Source organism: Hemitrygon akajei, chromosome 2 (genome assembly GCF_048418815.1).
Source record: "Hemitrygon akajei chromosome 2, sHemAka1.3, whole genome shotgun sequence".
In the NCBI taxonomy this organism is placed as follows: Eukaryota; Metazoa; Chordata; class Chondrichthyes; order Myliobatiformes; family Dasyatidae; genus Hemitrygon; species Hemitrygon akajei.
The window spans coordinates 33,264,007-33,288,788 of record NC_133125.1 but is presented as its reverse complement, the minus strand read 5'-3'; the positions used below and the strand labels follow the sequence as shown (position 1 = coordinate 33,288,788).

The following is a 24,782-nucleotide window of genomic DNA, read 5'->3' as shown; positions in this document are numbered from 1 at the left end:
AGATGTCCTTGAACACTTCAGCCAGACAGTCAGCACAGGTTTTCCGTACCTGGTCAGCTACGCCACTGGGTTCTCTTTTAAAATGCTGTAGCTTTGGCCTCTGAGACAGAGATCACAGGGTTGCTAGACGCTGTGGGGTTCCACACAAGTGTAGTGTTATTCTCCCTTTCAAAACATCCATAAAAAGGTATTGAGCACATTGGGGTGTGAAACATCACTGCCGTTTATGCTCCTAGGTTCCACTTTATAGTAGGAATGGCATGAAAACTCTGATACATCTGTCTCATATCCAATTCTGTCTCTGGCTGCACTCAGAATGGCCTCACATGGCCGTCTCTAGGTCATACTTGGGCTACTTGTAATACTATAACGTAATAAAAATCTATGTATCACTAGTAATCAGTCATCTGAACATCACATCACACTTAACTCAGGCACATCCCAAATGTTTTTGGCTATCAGAGATACTCAGTACAATTTTTACATCAACAATTTTGATTGATACTGTTCTTTCATTCCTTGAGTTAATGGACATTTAAATCAGAAGTCGATAACCATTAACAGTTATGATCATTATCTCTGAATGTTAATGTAAACATAAACACAGGAGGTAATCATCTATTCATGGCAGGTAAAATGTGCTACCCAGTCTAATCCCATCTTCTAACACCAGGTCACAATCCTCACGTACTCTTCCAAGTACTATATGAGAATTCTGTCTCAACAACCAACCTCTTCTGAAAGAATAGTTTCCTCATCTCCTCAACATCCTTCTACTAACAATTTTACATCTACATCCCTAGTTTTTGATCCCTTGCTAAGGGAATTGGGTCTTAACTATTTATTCTATTTAGGCCCTGAAATTGTTTTTACATCATATCTTCCCTCTACCTTCCTGATTCCAAAGAAAACAAACTTATGTCAATGCATTAATTTTCCGACACTGAGAAAATCCCATTAAGTCACCAATGCATCCTTTCTGGAACAATCATATTCTTCCTATTATGTGACAATTTGAATTGTACACAGTGCTCAAGCTGCGACCTAAGTAATGTTACATACAGGTCCAACAAAATTTTCCTGTTCTTATATTCAATGCCTCATCTAATGTAGGAAAACATCCATGTGCATTTTAACCACTTTATTGACTTTCCTAATACCTTTAAGGTTCTGTGGACGTCTACTCAATAGTCCATTTGCTCCTCCTCAACATGCAAGGTTCTGCCAGCTCTCTTGCCTTGACGTACTCTGCACATGACTTGCCTCACACGTCTCCAGAATAAATTCCATTCACCTTTCAGCCCAACTGACCAGATTAATTGTGTCTTCTCCTAAGGTTTAAAGCATTCATCCTCATTTCCATCCATTCAATCATTTTGCATCATCTGCAAATATATTTATCATATCCCTTCTAGGTTCCTAAGGTGTCATAGCTGGGGGTGGTAGTGGGGATAAGCTCCCACTACCTATAAAATGCTCCAAATGGCGTGCATCTCTAACAGCTTCTGACAACCAAGTCCAACTCTTGGCCTTCACGTGTGGCTTAGCTACTAAGCCTGATGGAACTGTTTCCACTGACAAGAGAATGGGCAAAGCTGGACCACTGGCGCCTCAAAAACAGTTGTTTTGGGCAGGTAGGGCTCGTCAGCCTTGGATGGTAGCCTGCCTAGGAGAAGGAAAACTCTGATTTTAGACCTTCATTGCCTTGTGGCCAAACCCACCGAGGAAGAAATCTGGAGCCAGGGTCCTTAAGGCGGTTTGATGTTGTTTAGAACATCACTCTGGCATCCTCTGTGATGACACTGGTGCCAAGCTGCATTGGCGCTTGCCTTTCCCTTAGACTACATCAGTGACGTGGAGAAAGGGAAACACGCTGCATGGGGCAACAGCCGGTTCTTCAAATCTTCCTGTCCAGGCTTGCACCCTGGAGAGGACACAGTCCACCAGAGGTGCAAACACATGATCCCCTGCCTACTAATACCCCTTCAATATCATTGTTGCAAAAGCCAATGGACTGGGTACGGACCTCCCATGGAACACCGCCGACAAAAGCCTTCCAAACACAAACATACAGCATCAGAACAATAACTCAGGATCTGATTTCTGTCTTTACTGCTTGGGTGGTAAGCTGGCAGAGTAAATCACCCACTTGTTAAAGCATTTTCTTTTCATTTGGCCATGCTGTAATTATATCTTCTCAAGCAATACCAGTGCAGAATCTAATTTCAGTCTGACAAGTTTCCAATATGAATATAAACATAGGTATTTATAATTATTGTCACTGAAAGCAAGTGCAGGCAAACTCTAGATTTTCTTTTAAATACACTGCTACTCAAATGACTGTGACTTTGCACCTGGCAAGTCAAATAGAAATCAGAAACTTGAACTCTGAGGTAAATATTAACTACACAAGTATACCAGCTTCTATGGATGCAGAAACACAGCTAATAGTGTGGAATGTTTTTTTAAAAGGGGGATGGAAGAGAAAGTTAATTGGATAAAGCACGATGGGCGTGGGAAAGTGACTGCACTGAAAACAGTTTCTGTGAAGCGAATCAAATTAATATCCCCTAATATCTCTAATTGGCCTTGAGCAATTACATGGGTGAATCACCTGTATTATATTCAAATTCTTGTAGCTACACACTTTAATTCAAAATATGGAGTCTTACAGAATAGTATATCCTTCTACTTACTGCAATCTGTACTACAAAGGTTGGTGATAAACAAATCAAAATTGTGCCTTTATATGTATATTTTAAATATATAGAAGATATGTTTACAAAAATACATGAAAAATTTATTTTGCTGCTATCTAAGCCTTTTTATTATTGCTACTTTACATGTAGGAGCAGAAATAAGATGACATCTCACCTAGTGGATTATTAAATTGAACATGAAATGCTTTGCAAAGTGGCTATTTAAATAGGCACCATATACATTTATAAAAAAAGGATATCTATTTGAAAATAAAGAATATAAAATGGTAAGGGGAAGAGACAGAAATGCAATTAAATTCGATTTTAAATGGTTAATGTCAAATGAGCTTCTGTGCTGTAATGGCTATAATTATAAGATGCATTTACTTGATAAGATGATCCATTTTGCCCAGAATTGCATACAACATGTTGATGTGTTTCTGTAATTGTGCCTCATATTAATTTACAATTACTTGGCCAAAAGCTTATTAGTTCAATTATCAACAAAATCAAGAGATATATAATATTAAGAAGGGTAATAGGGTAATCCATGCTTATTTCATTAAATAGGAGACAACATATTAATTTGACACAGGATTGGTTTCTTTAAAACTAATTACCTGAATGGTCCACAATCAAATGAGGGCGTAAATGTCATTATGGTGTAGACTACTGGCAATAAACTTAGGAACAAAATCAACAGTAATAATGACATGTAGAAATTATTAGATCCCGATGCTTTGAAAACTCTTGACTGAGGGACATTGCAACACATAACAGCCCAGCCCTGAAAGTACATAGATGTCAACAGCCGTAGAATATTGATGCCAATTAAGCCAGGAGAATAGAAGGTGCCCATCCTGAAAATAAAAGAAAGGAAACTCTTCAATTCAGTGTAAAACTCATGAATGCAAGTGCTAGCACTGCAAGAACTTGCTTGATCTTATTTATTGCCTTCCACTGTCTGCAGGTGTTTAATATTTGAAATGATTTACTTTACCATTCTGACATGGTTGTTGATCATATCTGGTAATGATGTTTGTAAAGTTACATGTTTTTTATATTTACGAAGATAATGTTTTGAGGTACACAAGTGGCTGTGTAATTTGAGATACTGTGAGGACAGGGAAGTTATTTAATTTTATTTTTTCTTTACAGTGACCAGGGAAAGTGCTTTCAAAGCTGCTACCTCCATCTACTGGCAGAAATCCATTTCCATGGGATCATTTTCTTCAAGACTTAATTTTTGAAATTTGAATGAATTTTTTAAAAATGGACACCATAATGGACTGAAATTTTCACTAAATGTACTGCCAATCCTCACAGATTACAACATATTATCATAGTAAATGTGAGGAAGATCAAGGATTAAAACTTGCAAACACCAAAGCCACAGACTATTGTACAGCAGATTGCTGCTGTCGTGCTGATACTCTGCAATACTATTTACCATTGTGGAGAGTGACCCGCAAACATTTTCAGTCATTGCTCTAGGAAAGTAAGCAAACAAATACTGTTTCCAGTTATGCCTGCTACATTTCCAGTGATCCATTCATTTCTATGGAGAGGTGTGGCCACAAGGAAGAACAGAGATGGCACACCTGCAACTAGACTGGAGTGAAAATAATCATCAAAGTCACCAATATTCTACTGAGCCCTACTTGACAGCTTGTGTGTAATCCATTCAATAATTTATCAGGAAGATTAGCAAATATCCTAAACCCCTTGTTTCCTCTCACTATACGTATTCCATTAATATTTCAAACTTTTCCAATAATGTATGCATCTTTATTTCTTTAATGAATTAATTAATATTCATTAATAAATGTTTTCTGACTCAATAAGATTTTTCAAATACACCCTAAATCCCTCTTGCTCTATATAAAACCGTTGGGTTTTCCTTGATTATTTTTGAGCTTGGTTCTCACCTATCTCACACATTGCTAGTCATCATAGCTCATTAGCCAAGATTAAATAGGTGGAACCAAGTTTATTAATCGTTATTAACGTAATTACGTAATCACGTAATTAACTTTATTAATCACGTGGATGTAAGAAAAGTCCTCGTTACCATATCATTCCTTGATTGAAGATAAGTCCTAGAACATTTCCACTGATGTCAAATTCGGTATATGAAGGCTGAAATTTTAAGAGTAAATGTTGCAAGGTTATTAGTTAAAACAAACTGTCTTTTTACAACATTATCAACAAAGGGTGTAGATATTTACTCCTTGCCGAATGGGCCCATTAAACATGTTCTAGCCATTTTTGCTTTGAAAGAATTAATTTTAAATGTTTCACTAAAAAAAAAATTGAGGTATCTGCTAGTGAACAAATTCATCTATGCATGTTCAAATGTGATTAGAAGAGCATAAATATATTTTTAAATCTTTAATCATGTATCAAATATAGAACATTAGAGATTATTAATTCACTCGACATATTTCTTTTGAGAAATAATACTTAACAAATCCATACTCCAGATCCCAGCACCAGCAGTAGTTAATGAATCTGACAAATAGGGCACGTAGGAAATCTCCAACAAATATACTGCCATAAGTTACGAGAATGTCAGACACAGTAAGCTTTGTAAATTCCTAAAAGTTGTAAATAATAGAAGTTATTCAGTATATCACGTAATGATTCAATCTTTCAATAATTTTGCATGTTTACTACACAGTTAAATCTATCAAAACAGAATGTCCCTATATACACTGATGTAATTTGACCAGATTATTTAATATAATATTATGCAATGTTGACAAGAAAAAGCACAAACAATAGATTTAATATTTCAATGTCCACTTCTACAATATTGATTAAAATGACATACCATTCCAACACCAGTCTCCCAGCATGGCCCGCGGGGAAAATCTGCAGGATCTATTTGTGGAATACTCCCAGTGGTTGAATTATTGGATGTTAAATTGAAGGAATTCATCATGGCTAAAGTCTTATTTTTTATACTTTCTTCCTCTGCCAACTGAATAAGAGAAAGGTAATATCTTGTTTAAAATCTCATTGGTACAGCAAAATATCTTAAGGAAATGGTTTAGATTTGGATCTGTCAAGATCCCATTTTTTTCAGAAGCAGCCAGCGGTGGTTGGCAGACCTGCTCTCTCATGGATGTCTGACATTCTCTGGAAAATATTAAAAGAATTCATCAATTTGGGATCCATTGCTACACAACTGATTTAACTCTTTTCTCTTAGGAAATACCCTTCTTCTCCAAAGATGATAAGAAAGCTGGAAACCAAACATGCAGAGGTTTATATTTGTAGACTTATTAATACACAACTATACATAACATGTCATATGGCAAATTTAACAGAAATTTTTATATTTAGATGAATGTATTTAATAGCCAACAGCAGTTGATCCAGGAGGAAATGACATAGCAATCAAGGAGATCAAAAAGAGGCTCGTGAAATCTTGGAGAGACTAGAGTTTGCTGGAGTCTAGAGCAAAGAACAATCTGCTGGAGAAACTTAGTGGGTCAAGCAGTATCTGTTGAGGAAAGGAACTGATATTTCAGGTTGAAAGCTTGCATCAGGACTGGGAGTGGAGAGGGGAGATGGCCATTGTGAAGGGAAGAAAGAGAGTTGCCTCAATTCACGTTAACTATTTTTGGCTCTTCTCTCCTTTTCTAGATCTGTCTCCATCTAAGGAGGCAAACTATCCAGTGATATTTACTATAAGCACACTGTATCCCAGAGCTACTTACCTCTTCTCTCCCAGTCCCTCTCAGATTCCTGTCACAGTTCTCCTTCTCCTTTTTATACTGATGATTGTCCTTTCTGATGCTCAGTTTCAACCTGAAACATGAACAATTCCTCCCCCAGCCCCCACACCCCCACCCCAACCCCACATATACTGCTAGACTTGGTTCAGTTCCTCCAGCAGATTGTTGCTTCTGGTATCATGTGACCTTAAGTTTTTAAGTTTTCATTACATAATATTTGTTGACTCTCCAATTATTGCTGAACCAGGAGGTATTATAACTAATGTATTCTTCTTCCCTAAGTCACTTTGCATCCACAGTACACTTTTTGGGGCTTCTTCACTGTATACGTTCTTTGCTTTCTGCTCACAAGATTGATTATCGTATGTAGCTCTTCTGGCAAATTAATTCCTGTCGTCTTCTCTGTATTCTTGTCAAGTTAAATTATTCATGTTCTATGCTAACATGGCCTTCTTTTTGAATTATAAAAAGCTGCAGAGACTCCAGATTTCCTTAGGGGCAGGCATAGAATAGCATAGAGATGCTAATTTTTCAAAATCACATAAAGAACGTTATGCTGCAATTAGAATGCGGATTAATGGACAAAATGTGTAAATTGACACATCCCAGTCTAGTCTTGTCCTTTGTAAAGGTAGAGCTGTTGCACAGAAGTCACGGAAATTTAATACCATTACTCATTATTCTTGATGATCCTCTTTACCATTGGCTTTTCTGCTATTTGAATTTTGACTTTGTCACCTCATAATTTTTTTTAATATAATGATCTGTGATAAAAGAGAAAATCTAAATGTAAAAAAAAACACCTAATGATGTGGAGTTATAAATGCTTTTATGTTGATTTTGAAACCATTTAATCTATTTGTGGTTATGAAGATTAGTCCACGTCAGTAAAACCAGCACCACTGAAGCAGTCACAGTAAACTGCAAGTGATGTGATTATGGTTTAAACAAATTTTCACAAACTTCGTTTTATATTAAACACAACACTCAATTTAAAATAGAATGCTAATGCATTGTTCATGAAATTAAAAATGAAAACCAAAAATGCAAGGATGTTAGTAAAATTAACATCTTTTCTGAATAGAGTTCATTTTGCAAATGCTTTTAAGAAGCACCCCAAATGCAACATGCATACATGTAAATGATCCAATATTAAGAGATCAGTCAATAAAGTCAGCCTGGATACATCTAAAGAGGCACCAGCAACCATCTTCTAAGGCATTTTGCCTATCAGAGAAAGAAGATATGAAGATGTGTTTCAACTTGTGTGGGTGGCCAGATGTCATTCCATTTCCTACAAAGACTGAGCTGCTATTAACACATATCATTGCAATTGATAACTCTTTATTAACTTCATCTGTTACTATGCAAAGCTTTGCCACTTCAACCCTAGCAGAGGATTTTAATGGGATAATATATTCCACAAAAATGAGCTGAGCTCAGTACTCAGAAACATAAGTACATCACAGTAAGCAGATTTAAATTGAATGAGAGTATCTCACCTGCACATTAACTTGATCGATAAGAGCCAGCAGAAATGTGTACAGGTTACCAAGGAACAGGGCAAACATTCGCCACAGCTGCCATTTCAGTGCAATACGTGGATGGTAATTTTCCAGAGTAGCAATTGTTTCAAATAATGGAGGAACAAACATTCCCAACAATGCCATAACTATGTCAATCTACAAAATTAATATATTTAAGAGGTAGTTATTGCAAATACTTGACCACTGTTATACCACCATCAAGAATGCTTACAGAGACATCTCACACCCACACTTTGAAAAGTCCAATCACCTGGCTGCACTTCTACTCCCAGTGTATAGCAGACACTAAACACCGCAGTACCAGTGCTGAGGACACAGAATATTGTCAAGGGAGGCGGAGGAGAGCTTGGTGGACTGGTGGACTGGACAATGTTCGGGGAGTATTCTTCGAATCTGAATAAATATGCCCTAGTTATCACTAACTTCAGCAAGACCTGTGTGGATAAGTGTGTGCCCTTGAGAACATACTGGACATACCCAAACCAAAAGCCCTGGATGAACCAGGAGATTTATAACCTGCTAAGGGCTAGATCTGTGGCTTTCAAGACTAGTGATTCAGTGCTGTACAAGCAGTCCGGATAAAACCTATGAAAGACTATTTTAAGAGCAAAAAATAAAATTCCAATTGAGGTCCGAGAAGGAATTGGATAAACATTAGCTCTGGCAAGGGTTGCAGGCCATTATTTCCTATAAAGCAAAACCTAACATCAGGAATGGCTGGGGTGCTTCACTCCCAGATGAGCTCAGGTCTTATATGCAAGCTTTGAAAGGCAGAATAAAACTACATCTGTGTGAATCCCTGCAGCATCTGGCAGCCCCGTGGGCTCTGTCTCAGAAGCTGGCATCAGAACGTTTTCCAAGAGGGTAAAACGTCAGTCCCTGTAAGGCATTGCGAACCACCAGGTGGGAGTAATCAAGGACATATTCAATCTCTCCCTGCTGCAGTCGGCGGTTCCCACCTGCATCGAAAGGGCAACAATCGTACCAGTGCCCAAGAAGAGCCGGGTGAGCTGCCTCAATGCCTATCACCCAGTGACACTCTTAAATTTCAACAGATGTACCACAGACAGCATTTTAACCGGTTGCATCACCGTCTGGTATAGGAGAGCCACTGCACAGGATTGGGAAAGCTACAGGATGTTGTAAACTCAGACAGCTCCATCACTGGCACTAGCTCCCCAGCATCGAGACACTTGCAAAAGGCAATGCCTCAGAAAGTGGCATCCATCATTAAGGACCCCCATCACCTAGGGCATGTCCTCTTCTCATTGCTACTGTGAGGGAGGGGGTACAGGAGCCTGAAGACACACACTCAATGTTTCAGGAACAGCTTATTCCCCTCTGCCATCTGATTTTGGAACAAACAATGAACTAACCCATGAATACTATGTCATTTTGTTCTTGCTCTCTTCTTGAACTACTTATTTCATATATTTTCAAATATAGACGTATTTCTTAATGTAATTTATAGTTTTTTATGTATTGCAATGTACTGCTCCCACAAAATAATAAATCTCATGACATATCCCAGTGATACTAAACCTGATTCTGATAACTTAGGTGGTTTCTATGAAAGTATTTGATTTAAGGTGTTTACAGACAAAGCATTAAACATAAGACTCTTGTAAGTTAATTGATTCATATCCGAGACGACAAATCAGATAACACATTGATACAAACTAAATAAAATTGTCAAACATTTTAGTGAAGGAGCTATAATGAACACAGTATTCAGAGTACACTAAGTGTGCTACAGTAGTCACAGAACGTGAATAGAATAGTTGCCTCAAACATATGAATCACTCTTGGATGTAAGTAATCTAGACCCGAATACCTCCATATCACTTTTTTTTTAAAAAATCACAGTTATTATGTTCCAAAACTAAAACAAAATTTCAAATGAAGCAAATTCAATCATGTACTTTCCTTCAGATAAAACTACTATGATCCTTCAATCATTCTATTTGTTTTATGGCAGCTGATGTAATGGAATACTTACTTCATTTTTCTGATACCAGGTTAGGTAATCCAGTTTTGAGTAAGTCTGGGATTTCCTCACAACATAAAAAATGAGATACCCACTTCCGGCAAGACAACAAAATATAAGAAAGTTTGCCAAAACAATTAAAAATCTCCTGAGGTGAACATTTTCATCTTTTTGGTTTTCCTCTTCATCCACAATGGATTCCTGACAAAATAATGAATATAAATATTTAAAATGACCAGTTATACTAGGGAATATTACTAAAATGTGGATTACTTGCAGAGGTAATGATGTGATCAAATTTTTGTAAATGGTGGAATACCTAGGAGTTGCTGCTCTCTCCCGAAGGCTGACACAGAGAGTTCAGTGCGAGTCCGAACAGCAGGGTAGGAAAATGAAATAAATAAAAAGATCTTCCAGTAAAATAATAACACTCAGGGAGTGTAGTCTTGAGTATTCCCACTACACAATGGGACTAAAAGCCAAGGGTGGAGACGGCACTTAAGAATTTAACAGTGTAGTCATAAAAAGGAATTCAAAATGTGAATAAATGGCTTTTTCCAAGGCTGCTGTGCTAATTCCCACATGTTGTGTTGTCTCACAGGTGTCAGTATAAAGAAGATGATCAAAGTGATGCAGAGTATTTTGCTGTCTGTTTCGTTTCTACATTTCCATATGACTATACGTTAAAGTTAGTTAAAGTCTGTCCTGAGCCTTATTGGCTTATCAGGCTGGTGTTTATGCCAGTTTCCGTGGTGTGAAGCGACTGAGAGTATGAGACTCCCCCCCCCCCCCGGATAGGACGCCAGTCTATTGCGAGGTTAACCCCCAACATTTTGCAGGTACCCATTTTCAGCTGGGTGGGCTGGAGCAATGTGTGGTTAAGTGCCTTGCTCAAGGACATATAAACAATACATTGAATGATAATTAAGGTAATGTGTCACATTTTGATATGTATGCTGGCAGAATCCATGCTTAGAGTACAAAGAAGGAGTTAAATGCAATGAAAAATTGATAAAACATAGTAGGTTCTACTTCTCTGACTGATCTGCTGATTCAGAGAAGGCAAAAAGTGGGGTACATGTTTCATGATGAACTCTTTGTGGTACTCAGACACAGTGGCCTTCTCACACTCTTGTTCCCCTAACCTGGAACATCTAATGATTAATTGCCGGCTGTTCAACTTACCGAGAGCTCTCCTCTGTGATCCTGACTGCAGTTTACATATCACCAAAGGCCGACGTTAAGCAGGCACTCGAGATATTGAATGCTGCCATCAGCAAACAAGAAACAGCTCACCCCAACACCATTCAAATCACAGTCGAGGGCTTCAGGCAGGCTTGTTTGAAGAAATCTCTGCCTAATTGCCATCAGTATATAACCTGCAGCACCAGGGGTCCCAACATAGTCGACCACTACTATACTACAATTAGGAATGCCTACCATTCCATCCCTAGACCTCATTTCAGGAAATCTGATCACTTGGCTCTCCTCCTCCTACCTCTGTACAGACAGAGGCTAAAGAGCAAGGCTCCAGAGCTAAGGACAACAAAGAAATTGTCAAGTGAGGCAGGGGAGCGGCTACAGGATAGTTTTCAGTATGGAGACAGGGCCATGTTCAAGGACTTAGAGGATTTGAATGAATACACCATCATTGTCATGACTTTATAAGAAGAGTCATGGCTGAGTGTGTCCCTACAAAACATTCAGTCTTCCCCAACCTGAAGCCCTGCGTAAACCATAAGATCCACAATCTGCTTTGGGCCAGATCAGTGGCATTCAGGTCTGGCGATCAAGTAAAAGTACAAGAGGACTAGGTACAATCTCCGAAAAGCTATCTCACTTGCAAAGTGTCAAACTTGAATGACTGAAGGATGCTTGACAGTTGTGGCAGGGCTTGAATGCTATTACCATTTACAAAGTGAAAACAAGCGACAGGCGACAACAAGGCTTCACTGCCAGATGAGCTCAATGCCTTCTATACTCGCTACTAGTGAGCACACCTACATGAAGTGTTGTCGGGGGAAAGCAGCAGCCATCATCAGAGACCCTCACCACCCAGATCACGCTCTCATAGAAAGGAGCACCAACCCAGTAAATCTCTGCTAATAAGTTCTTCAGCAGATGCAACATCCTCATAAGTCCCTGCAGCATACTATCCAATGTCATCATCTTCGTTCCTAGTAACACAGAAACCAGAATTTTACACAGAACTACCTCTCCAATCTTGAACTCTTTGCCTCCACTTACAATAAAAATATCCTGTATTATCATACATTTCTGTCCCATGACCTCAAATGATTTATGAGAGTGAAGTCAGGAATGTGAAATTTTCATCAGTGGCCTAGATAGGTACAAAGATCAAAAAGCATTGAAAGAGAGGGGGGAGATCTCAAACTGATTCTTTACATCTGTATTTAGTCGAGATTTGGACAGTCTATTGAGGCAGATTAGAGTGGATAAATGCCCAGGGCCTGATAGGGTGTTCCATCAGACCCTGCAGGACGCTAGTGCAGAAATTGCAGAGGCTCTAACAGAGATACTTAAAAAATATTTAGCCATGTGTGATTTGCTGGAGGATTGGATGATAGGTAATGTTGTTCCATTGTTTATGAAAGACTCTTGGAATAAGCCAGGAAATTATAGGCCAGTAAGTCTCAGATCAGTGATGGGTAGGTCAATCAGAAGCACTGGGTGAACAATGAAATCCAGAATCTCCTAAGAGCCAGATCAGAAGCATTCAAGTCTAGAGATCAAGAATGCTACAAAAGGTGCAGGTATGATCGCTGGAATGCCAAATCACGGAGGAAGTGGAGATTCCAGACTAGACTGCAATCAATGAGAAATCCCATAACCTGCTACAAAGCTAAATCTTGTGACATGGGGAACAGCAGAGCTTCGCTTCCAGATGAGCTCAATAACTTCTATGCTCGCTTTGATCACCAGAATAGGGAGGAACCATCATGCACCCCCATGTGTCCTGATAATCCTTGGTCTCATTATCTGAAGATGACTTCAAGAGAGTGAATCCAAGGAAAGCATCTGGCCTGGACAGAGTGCCTGGTCGAGTACCGAAGACCTGTGCTGACCAACTGGTTAGTGTATTCATGGATATCTTCAACCTCTCACTCCAGCAGTGTGTGGTACCCACTTACATCAAACAGGTTTCAATCATAGTAGTGCCCAAGAGGAGTGTGGTAACCTATCTAAATGAATATCGCCCGGTGGCACTTACACCCACAGTGATGAAGTCTTTTGAGAGGCTGGTAGTGAAGCATCAGCTCTTATCTAAGTGGCGACCTTTGTACTTTGTCACTGGAAGGTATTTTAAGGGACCAAATATGTAAGTCTTTGGATAGAGAGGAACTGATTAGGAATAGTCAATATGGCTTTGTGCATGGTAGGTCATTTCTAACCAATCTTAGAGTTTTTTTGAGGAAGTGGATGAAGGCAAGGCAGTGGATGGTGTCTGCAAGGTCTTTGACAAGGTCCCACATGGGAGGTTGGTGAAGAAGATTCAGTCACTTGGCATTCAGGATGAGGAGGTAAATTGGATTAGATATTGGCTTCTCAGGAGAAGCCAGAGAGTGGTAGTAGAGGGTTTCTTCTTTGACTGGAGGCCTGTGACTAGCAGATTGCTGCAAGGATTGGTGCTGGGTCCGTTGCTCTTTGTCATCTAGATCAATAATCTAGACGGTAATGTAAACTGGATCAGCAAGTTTGCAAATGACATCATAAGTGGGGGTTCAGTGGCCAGCAAGGCAGGCTGTCAAAGGTTGCAGTGGGATCTGGACCAGCTGGAAAAATGGGCTGCAAAATGGCAGATGGAATTTAATACAGACAAGTGTGATATGTTGCTCTTTGCGAAGACCATTCAAGGTAGATCTTAAACGGAGAGTGGTGGAGCACCGAGGAGTGTGGTAGAACAGAGGAATCTGCAAATACAGATCCATAATTCCTTTAAAGTGGTGTCACAGGTTAATAAGTTCACTCTCAAAATGCTGGCCTTCATAAATCAAAGCATGGAGTGTAGACTTGGGATGCTACGTTGAAGTTGTAATAGACTTTAATGAAGCCTAATTTGGAGTATTGTGTGCAGTTTTGGTCACCTATCTACAGGAAAGATGTCAAGAAGATTAAAAGAGTACAGAGAAAAGCTACAAGAGATTTGCCAAGACTTAAGGACATGAGTTATGGGAAAAGGTTGAATAGTTTAGGACTATATTCCCTACAGCAAGGGGAATTGGGGGGAGATTGGATAGAGGTATACAAAATTATTAGAGGTTATGTAGAGTGTAAATGTAAGCAAGCTTTTTCCACTGAGGTTGAGTAAGACTAGAACTAGAGGTCATGAGTTAAGGATGAAATGTTAAATGTTTAAGGGGAACGTGAGGGGGATATTCTTCGCTCAGAGGGTGATGAGAGTGCGGAATGAGCTGACAGCAGAGGTGATGAATCAGGGTTTGATTTCAGCATTTAAGAATAATTTGGATAGGTATGTGGATGGGAGTGGTATAGAGGGTTACAGATGCAAATTGATGTTATTAGGCTGATTAATAATTTGGCATAGACTAGTTGGGACAAAGGGCCTGTTTCTGTGCTGTAGTGTTCTATGACTCTATGTCCGATAGTGCAGTTCACTTGAGTTGTTTCAATCAGTAAAATTAATGCCCATAGTCTTCCAATACCAATATTTTCTGATAATGTAGCATGAGTCATGTGGTCAATCAATTCTGTACTTGCTTACAGAGCAATCTCTTTCCAACACTAATTCTCACATATCCATCAGTTGGCCACTTACCTACACACTGGAGACAACTGGGATGTCGGAGAAAACAGGGACACCCAGGAGAGGACACAAGATAAAGAGCAAACACCACACAGCCAGCACACAAGATCAGGACTGAACCCGCATTGCGGGAGTTCAGGGAAGCAACTCTACAAGTAGTGCTACTCTGTTGCCATGTGAAGATCAGACACTGCAGAAGCTTCAAAGGTTTATTTCATCTGCACCCCAATCCTCTATGAATGCGATCACTAAAGGACAATAGTAGCAATATCATGCAAACCTCAAATTCAAGGAACAATAGTCTGCTGGTGGAACTGAGTGAATTCAGCAGCATCTGTTGGAAGAAAGATATTGTGGATGTTTTGGGTCAAAGCGAAAATGCTGACAATTCCTTTCCTCCCACAGATACTGCATAACCCATTGAGTTCCTCCAGCAGACAGTTGCTCCAGATTCCAACATCTGCATTCTCGTGTCTGCAATTCAAGGGAAACATCCTTAAGAAATATGTTCTTTTTAAATTTCTATACAGAAGCAAAAAGCTTCAGGAGCACAAAATCTAAAATTAAAATGGAGTTCTGACAGGAGAGAATCAATATGAAATATTGATTCTGTTTCTTTACCCAATAATACTATCTGACTTGCTCCATGTTCTCCTCTCTTATCTTTATTCATACAATTTCCACGATTGAAGGAGGGGAAAACACAAACCAATATGCATAGATAATAATGATTTAATTCAACAGAATTTTGAATTTACCTTAAAACTGGTTGTAATGGATGCAAACTTGTTGTCAGCTGTTTCAGGATTTCCAATTAGATAATCCCAACTAGTAAACATCTTCCAACTGAAGTTGAAATCCCCATCATCTCCATCAACTCCACTTTCATTTGCATTCCGTGCCATTCTATATAGGATCAATATTTTTGTAAAACATAAATAATATTTTAAATCAGTATTTTCAACACATAACTTCATATCTCAGCTGATGGCTTGATGACAGGTGATAGTCACAAACAGTTCAGGCTTCATTGCTTAAAAAGTCACTTGACTGCAATTCTCCATTACGCCCTATGGAATAGGTACTCTCTCATAGTCCTGGATGAACTCATTAACAGCTGCACAAGAATGTAAACAGTCAAAGCTTAATCAATACTCACGTTCTGATCACAACCATGAGGCTGTATCCAAAGGAACCCACGCCAACCATGAAATAAGACAAGGGTAATCTGTACTTGAACACACCAATCATTCGTTGATTATTGTAGTATCCATAGAAAAGAGCTGAATATTTTATATAACCCTGTAAAATTTTAGTGTTTATTTTACAATCATCCTGTTATATCAATGGTTCATATTTTACTGTTTGAATATCATGAATTAATCTTACAGCATTTCATGCACACAAGGTAGTGAAAAACATTTTTCTAAAACATGTCATCGCATAAGTTTTTCTAGACATCATTGGAAAGAACAATTCCAAACTAACTTGCAAAATTCAGATTTAAAACATGTATGAGAATATAAAATACTTAAGTATTAATCTGACGTAATTGGTTTAAAATTTCTTTAATGACTCATATATGAGCACATCAAAGCAAGGTCATAGTACTCATTTGGATGTGATGGAAGAATTAAGAAGTTAACCAGACAATGACATGCTTCACAAGATTTTGTCAAAATGTATGAAAATCTATAATGTAGACAGATAAAAATGTTGAATTTCCCCATGGGGATGAATAAAGTATCTATCTATCTATCTATCTAATAGATATACAATACATGAATCCATTGGTTGCATAATTCTTAATTGTTAACAAAAGATTCAAGACTAAGATGTAGGATACACACTAAAAAACAATCAATAGGCAGCTTAGATTTAGAGTACAAAGACCCCATCCAAGCAATATCTGCATCTCCTGTCATGGACTGACAATGAAAGGCTGATGAAAGTCTTAAGGCATATCTGCCTAGAAATTCATTCTTGGATCAGTTGTACTAAAGATGTCACATTGTAACATCTGCATAATAAATAACTTCTGATGTTTAGTGGAACCAGATTTTGGAAGTAAAGTGTGACACTCACCCCAAACTCCCAAAGCACTGAAAAATCCATAGCAGTTGGCTGTTCTGCCCTTGGAACGGTCTTCCGAGGAATACTGCCATATGGTAGGCCCATCAACACCTGAAGTAAAACAGAACTGTTACCATTTTGTTTCGCTTTCTTTGATTTTCAGCTAATAGTTTTTCATTTTGGATCACTTTCTCTTGGCAAAAAAGCAAAAATATGATCAACAAAAGTTATCCCAGGACTGAACTTTGAATGAGCGAGACAGAGTGAGACATGAAGTTAATTTTATTTATTTATTGAGATACACCGTGGAATAGGCTGGGAGCCCTTTGAATCATGCCCCCCAGCAATCCTCCAATTTATTCCTAACTTTATCACAGGACAACTTACAATGACCAATTAACTTAGCAAACGTTACGTCTATGGACTATGGGAGGAAACCAGAGCACCTGGAGGAAACCCACATGGTCACAGAAAGAAGGTACAGACTCCTTACCAGCTGCAGTGGGTGACAAGTGGGATTAGTATAGTTAGGCATGATAGTTAACATAGAAACGGGGACTGTAGGCCCTGTGACTATGTTAGATAATTCTATTATTCAATTAATCATCTGCATTATTCATGAAAAATTCCTTTTTCTCTTTTCTAGCATTTTTTTTTAAACAGTTCTTCCCTTCACTGCACACTGTTTTGTCTTCACTAGTACTCTTTCACATGAACTTCCCATAACGTCTATAGGGAGTAAATTGGACGGCCTCGAAACACAGACACTGGGTCCAATGGTAAATGATTAAATGATGCCTATTGTTTCCACTGTCAGTCATAAATATATAGAATTGTGCAGTACAGAAGCAGGCCTGTTAGCCCACCCATCCATGCCATTTAGCCCTACTATACAATCCTATTTGCTTGCATCTGTCTATATTGTATCTGATTCTTCCACCTCATTAGGCAACTAGTTTCAGATATTAATCACACTTCGTGCAAAAATTTTCCCTTCACATCTCCATTGAAGCAACTTCCTCTCACCTTCAAATTATGCTGTCTTGTTTTTAATAACCTGACCACCTGAAAAAGATTCTGACTGTCTACCCTATCTACTGTATGACTGTCATAAACTTCTTTTTGGCTGCTTCTCAGCCTCCTTTGGTTCAGGGAAAACAACCCCATTTTATCTAATCTCTCACTACACCTAAAGTAGCCTAATCCAAGCAACATCCTGGCGAATCTCCTCTCCAGGAGATATGGTTGCACATCTCTGGTACAACCTTGTCTCTTCTAGAGTGCAATAGCCAGAACCACACATAATACTCCAAGTGCAATCTAATCAACTCTTATGTTATCATCTTGCCCCAGTGCCCCTCCTTCTTCTCTTTCCTCTATGGTGTACTCTCCTCTTCTATCAGACACCTTCCTCTCCAGCCCTTTACCTTTCCAACCAACCTGGCCTCACCTGTCAACTTCTAGCTAGCCTCCTTCTCATCCCCCACCTACATATTTTGTCATCTTCCATTTCCAGTCCTGAAGAAAGGTGTCAGCCTGAAATATCAACAGTTTGTTCGTTTCCATAGATGCTGCATGAACTGCTGAGTTCCTCCAGTATATTGTGTGTGTCTTTGGATCTCCAGTATCTGCAGACTTTCGCATGTGTAAAAGATTAATTTATTTTAATTGCATACAATTTTATAAACTTAAGGAGAAGTATAGTTGAAAACCCAAAACCCACCTCTGGAATGACAACCAGTCCAAATGTTAAACCAAAAAGAACCAAGTTGATCCCATAGAGCCAACGTAAGAAAATAAAGTATGAAGCTACCGAAGAACCAAAATGACCTGTGACAAAGGAAAAGACTTTATGAGTCCTGTGGCATTTCGATTTACTTTCCAAAAACATATTATTTTTCCACGTATACAATAGTTTTAACATAATAAAATGTTTCATGTTATTTCACAATTAAATCAAGGGGAGTCAATAGGCACCGCAAGAGAAATGAACTAGAGAGGAGAGCAAAAACACGGTCAAAGAAATAGTTTTAGAAGAGGTCACTGAAGGTCATCTGAGATCTACTGAATAGTGAGTTCAGAGTTCAAGAGTGACAGGGATACAGTCTGACTCTCCCAGTGATCACATCATTACCACCAAGTCAGTGGTAAGAAACATTAATTACACCAGGAGTTAAAATATCCCTTAACCAGAATGTTCATCACCCAATTTGGTCACTGCATCCTAGATCTTAAGTCCAAGTCATAACTGTAGTGTGTTACAATGCACATGGCAGGTTCTCAGTCATGGCTCGGACATTTAGATTCAGTTTTCATCAGTTTGCTTAGGGGACAGATGGTCTCAATGTACAATAAGATTTCCCTCATCAACATCAAAGCAGTTTCTCAATGGCACCTCAGGATACAATGACAAGGATGCAGATCCAAGTAAATATAATATAATGATGAAAATGAAACTCAATGCTTTGTAGATGTTAGTATAAAATGGACATCATTACAGAAAAAATAGGCAATAAAAACTCAGTGTGTTTAATACATATCTGACCTAAATACACCTATAGTGCACCATTTTCTAAACTTTTCTCAACAAAACCACTAAAAATGTTGCAGATATATAAATAGAAAGATAATTTTCCATAATCTTATATTCATATATAGTCATCGTGTCCTAATGTTTATTTGGAACATCAAACTTTTATTGGTAGAAATAGAACCATGATGAATGGTTCAATTGGGAGAAGAAAACAAACCACTGCAGGAACTCAGTAAGAGAAGCAGGATTTGCATCGAGAAAGAAATGGCTTATGTTTCAGAGGTTTAAACATTAGAAGGAATCACTTGACTCATTGGTATTTTGTATATATATTCCAGAATCACTGAAATCTCTCCACTGTCCAGTTGCTCCAACTGGAGATGGGCAGTGTTGTTAATTACACAATGACCTACTCCTTCTCATGAGATTGAACTGGACAATAAGAACAGAATTTTGCACAAGGGATGCATGTGTGTTGCTGTGCAATTGAAGAGTGTGCAGATATTAGTGGTGAGGCAAATTAGGATGCAGACCTGTCTGGAGATCTAAGGAGTAGGTCTTTTCACAGAGAGAGGATAATATTTACAGTATGTGCATGAGCTGACAGAAGAGGTGGTAGAAACAGATACAGTTACAATATTTAAAAGGTTCTTGGATAGGAAGGCTGCAGCTATCATAGGTGTATATAGCAGTAATGTGGACAGTACTATGTTGGCATAAACAAGGTGGTTCAAAAGGTCCAATTTCTGTGCTTTGTGATTCTATGATTCCATGATACACTCTTGGGGCAATTATCAATCTGCATGTCTTTGGGATGTGAAAGGGAATCGAAGTGTTCTTGCAGCCTCAGGGAAAATGTGCAAACTTCACAAAGACAGCACCCAATATCAGGATTGATTCCAGTTTATTGGAGCTTGAATCAGTGTTCTACCAGCTAAATCCAACTCTTAACATAAATAATTTAAACTAATTTTAGTTAAGAAAGTTGGTTGAAGTGTTGTGACCAGTTTTGGCCCCCATGTCTAAGAAGGGATGTGCTGGCATTGGAGGGAGTCCAACGGATGTTTATGAAAATGAAATGGTTAACACATGAGGAGCCTGTGTTGGTGCTTCTGGGCATCTACTCTGGAAAGAGAGGGGATCTCACTGGAACCTATCAGATACTGGAAGTCCTGGATAGATTGGATGTGGTTCCAAATGGGGGGAAGATTCTAGGACTAGGGTGCATAACCTTGGGGTAGCTGATGTCCTGTAAAACAGATTTATTTTAGCCAGATGGTGGTGAATCTGTGAAATCCATTGCTAAAACTGGTTGTGGAGGCTGTGAAGACACTGGGTATACTTAAAGCAGAAGTTAATAGGACTGGATTAGTAATGGTGTCAAGCATTACAAAAAGGCAGGAGAATGGAGCTGAAAGAGAAAATAAGTCAGCCGTGAGTGACTAGCAGAGCAATCTTGATGGACTGAATAGTCCAATGCTTCTTCTACAGTATGTCCTATGGTATTATGGTCTTAAATTGTGTTATCCAAGTTTATAAATATATTTTATCTGATTATTTAAGTCGACTTCAACTGCATTGCAATGTCTCTGAATATCAAGGACATTACTGAACTGCTACCACAACCTATAGACTCGCTTTCAAGGACTTGTTATCTCATGTTCTCGATATTAATTGTTTATTTATTTATCATTATTATTACTTTTTTTCTTTCTTTTTGCATTTGCAGTTTATTGTCATTTGCACAATGATTGAATTCCCAAGTTGGTGTGGTCTTTCATTGACTCTGTAAATGGTTATTGGATATATTAAGTATGCCCACAAGAAAATAAATCACAGGGTTGTATTTAGTATCATATATGTACTTTGATAATAAATTTACTATGAAATTTGAATATTTAAGACACTTGGGAAAGCAAAATGAGCCATGAGGGCACACTGTGAAAGAGCCTCGACATCCACCACCCGAGGCCTAGTCACCACCCGAGGCCTAGTCACCACCTACACTTTAGGGAGTAGTTGTGGTAGCAAGGCTTCCAACTATAGTGGATCAACAGAGCCACAAATCATTAGTGTTGAGCCAGAGATTGTACAGGGACAAACATGAGAGGCAGTTCTGGTCAAGTTCAATACAACCAATTATTGAAACATGATGTTCAACTACAATATATTTATTTAACTAAGTGAACTTACTCTCAATTTCTTTTATTTTCATCTCCCATGGTATGCATGAAGTCTTAAAATTTTCGAAGTCCCTTTTAAATTTGATCCATTTCTGAAATGTTAAAAATCGTATAAATATGAACTTCAAAGTTTGAAATATCCCTGAAGAGTCACATCCTGTAACAATGCCCTGAATAACTTGATTAAGGACATGGTCCTTACAATATTCACTTCAGTCTTCCTCCCTTCATCCAGCAAAAAAAAATTTAAATGTTTACTATAAAGTGCATTCAGCCAATGGTGCCTCAGGCAAAGGATCTTGAGGCCCCATTCTCAGAATGAAAAAAATAGCAGAATTAAAATTACAGAATTAGAGCTTGAATAGTAACTGAAAATGTTCAGTAAATGGGGAGCTGTTCACTGTGCCAATAATTGTTTTGATTGAGAACTGCTACAAAATTCTGTCATACACACATGTCAAAGAATATCATGCACTCCAGCAGAGCTTTATGGTGAAGGAATCAGTTTTGCACTTCCGTGACACAGAAATTACACCTTCAGTTAACTAAGTTGCAATTTAGCACCGAAATTATTATTTCTAGTCTGCATACTCAAAGAGATTTTACACTCTGCAACAAAATATACAAAAGCCTCCAACAATTCCCTTCATCGTAACTGCCATTATTTCATGCCATTGTTTCCTCCTTCGAAAGGTTTTCCTCGAGTTGTGAGGTACTATGAGTTTGGTGGCTGGGAAATGTTCCTGACACCTTTAAGGAATGAGATAATTATACAAAGTTTCTACTTTGAGCCACAAAATACTGATTTCATTCTACCATTTTGTTGACAGAAGCACAGACCATTCATATGAGAAGAAATGTGAACATTTAACCTCCTTTAGGAGATAGCAGCAGCCATTGCAAGCTCTCTCAGTCCATAGGTACAGAGCATAGCTATCAGGTATGCTACTGGTTGTTAGCAATGCCTAAATTTTATTACAACAATATAAAAAGATACTGTCTGAAGTAAGATGGAAGTCAGATACTAACCTTCATCATCATCACTTTGTAGGCATAAAACTTTCTACCTTTCCCCTTACCCAGAGCGCCTTCATATTTCTCTACAAATGCTTGAGATTCTCTGATAAACACAAATCAAAACTGATTAGTTAAGTCGTACCACTGAGAGGTCATTTTATATGTCCAAAAGGGTGAGATTCTTCAGTGCTTGAAATCTGTTGAAATTACCCTGACTAATAAACACGATATAAATTGTTGGCTATCAAATTCTGTAAAACATCAATTTAATTACAGCATTTATAATATTTAATTATTACGCATAAGCTGCAAATCCATTACTTCAACATTGTAAGTTTCCTTTCCATGCGCCAGGCTTTGTTCCGTATAGTTGCTATTAGTTTCTTTTTCTCTTCCACTTCTTCCAAAACCTTAGCAAGCTCTCCCTCTGACAGAGAATCTTCACTGTCTGATGAATCTGATGATGAGCTGCAACAAAACAGAAGTAAAATTGTCAGGGATGTAAACAGCTCGGGCCCTGGAGGTCACTCTGGGAAATTTCTATTTTGTTACTTGAGCATGAAGAATTGCAGGGTGGATTGAAAGGAGCAAAATACGTTGACAGGCTTGAAAGAATAGGTGTATAATCTGAAGAGAATGAACATAAATTTTATATATATATTACTGTCTGAATAATAATGCTTCAAGTTTAATTGGCATTCAAAAAGAAACGTGCACTGATCTGAGTAAAAAGCTTGCAGAAACATTTGAGAGGATTCTCTATAGTAAGACCCTGTGTGATAAGGACTCTACACCATAAGGACCATCGTGTAGAGTATCCAATTCTTTTTCTGCTGTCAAAATAAGGGGAAAAAATACATTCAGCAGACTTCCTTAAACAATTCCAAAGCTATGGAGTCTGACACTGAGAACCCAATCAGGTAGGTGTTAAGGATCCGGCCTGAACACTGGGTCATAGGGCCTCTGCTGGTAACTCTTTAATTTCTGCTTTCTTTCTCCTGGCCATGTGGGTTTTGGCCCAGCCCCTTTCCTTTTTGGACTTTCTCCAATTATCTGCTTGTCTCCTCACTTGCACCCACCTGTTTCTATTTTCACTCATCACCCTGTCCATTTAAACCCTGCCTTGACTCACATTCTATGCCAGTTTGTCCCAGCTTTGACTTGTGTTGTTCTAGCCTATCATTGTGACTGCTGCCAACCGATTTTGCCTGATTCTGTGTTTTTGGATTTTTGCCTGTGCACTCTGGATTGTCTGCCCTCGCTGGACTGCCTTTCCTGGGTAAGACCTCTGCCTGCCATTTTGGGTTTGTGCCTGCCTCCTTTTTTTTTGAAAGACTGTTGCCTTTGTGCTCCCTAATAAATACTGGTAAAAGAGCATTCATTGGTCTGCACTTGTGTCCACCGTAACCCAACAGAACAAACTGGCAGAGAATGTGAGTCAAGGCAGGGTTTAAATGGACAGGGTGATGAGTGAAAATAGAAACAGGTGGGTGCAAGTGAGGAGACAAGCAGATAATTGGAGAAAGTCCAAAAAGGAAAGGGGCTGGGCCAAAACCCACATGGCCAGGTGAAAGAAAGCAGAAATTAAAGAGTTACCAGCAGAGGCCCTTCAATCCTGTGTTCAGGCTGGATCTTTAACAGTATGTCCTTCCATCATTAAGGTTCCTACTCATCACTGACACTCTCCATCAAGGCTTGCACCACTCTCAGCCCACACAGGTTGTTACCCTTATCCAACCTTCAACCCACATTCCAATCACCCCTACTGATCTTCAGATTAATCACCCCCCATTACTGATCTCCTGATCAGTCACATCCAGTCTCATTGACCTGCTACCCAGCCCCAATCCCCATACTGATAGAACATGGAATTGAAAGGATTTGGAATAAGTGAGGCCTATTCCAAAACATGCAAAAACGTATGCCTTGAATAAAATCCATGTGGTGCCGGAGGACACCACAGTTTACAATACCTTTACAAGTGTCACTCAATTTCAACATTTAGCCCAACTACAAATAAAAATGTGATGAATTTCTATGAAAATAGAGAGCAATTATTATTCTGCTTTGTACCCTTCATGTAGCCATGCCTCAGAATACAACAGTGTAATATAAAAATCGACATGTACAGAATTGTCCAAAAAATTACCAGCTATGCAAAAAATTACTTCACTCATTTTGAAAATGAGTGATGCCAACATTACTGACTGCTGT

At 38.6% G+C, this 24,782-nt stretch overlaps 1 protein-coding gene across 1 annotated transcript in view; it reads right to left on the bottom strand.

Annotated features, from left to right (window-relative positions):
• LOC140740564 (transmembrane channel-like protein 2-A) overlaps positions 1 to 23,016 on the bottom strand; it is a 39,268-nt gene extending 16,252 nt beyond the window's left edge. Inside the window, exons 1-13 of the mRNA XM_073069832.1 lie at positions 22,890 to 23,016; positions 22,581 to 22,671; positions 21,562 to 21,643; positions 18,559 to 18,665; positions 16,848 to 16,946; positions 15,922 to 16,064; positions 15,521 to 15,668; positions 9,989 to 10,177; positions 7,945 to 8,124; positions 5,533 to 5,682; positions 5,168 to 5,296; positions 4,771 to 4,838; positions 3,320 to 3,559 (exon numbers count right to left, since the gene is read on the bottom strand). Coding sequence (XP_072925933.1) covers positions 3,320 to 3,559; positions 4,771 to 4,838; positions 5,168 to 5,296; positions 5,533 to 5,682; positions 7,945 to 8,124; positions 9,989 to 10,177; positions 15,521 to 15,668; positions 15,922 to 16,064; positions 16,848 to 16,946; positions 18,559 to 18,665; positions 21,562 to 21,643; positions 22,581 to 22,671; positions 22,890 to 22,915 — 1,652 coding nt within the window. The 5' untranslated portion in view covers positions 22,916 to 23,016. The remainder of the gene's footprint in view (positions 1 to 3,319; positions 3,560 to 4,770; positions 4,839 to 5,167; positions 5,297 to 5,532; positions 5,683 to 7,944; positions 8,125 to 9,988; positions 10,178 to 15,520; positions 15,669 to 15,921; positions 16,065 to 16,847; positions 16,947 to 18,558; positions 18,666 to 21,561; positions 21,644 to 22,580; positions 22,672 to 22,889) is intronic.
• Between the last annotated feature and the right edge of the window lie 1,766 nt (positions 23,017 to 24,782).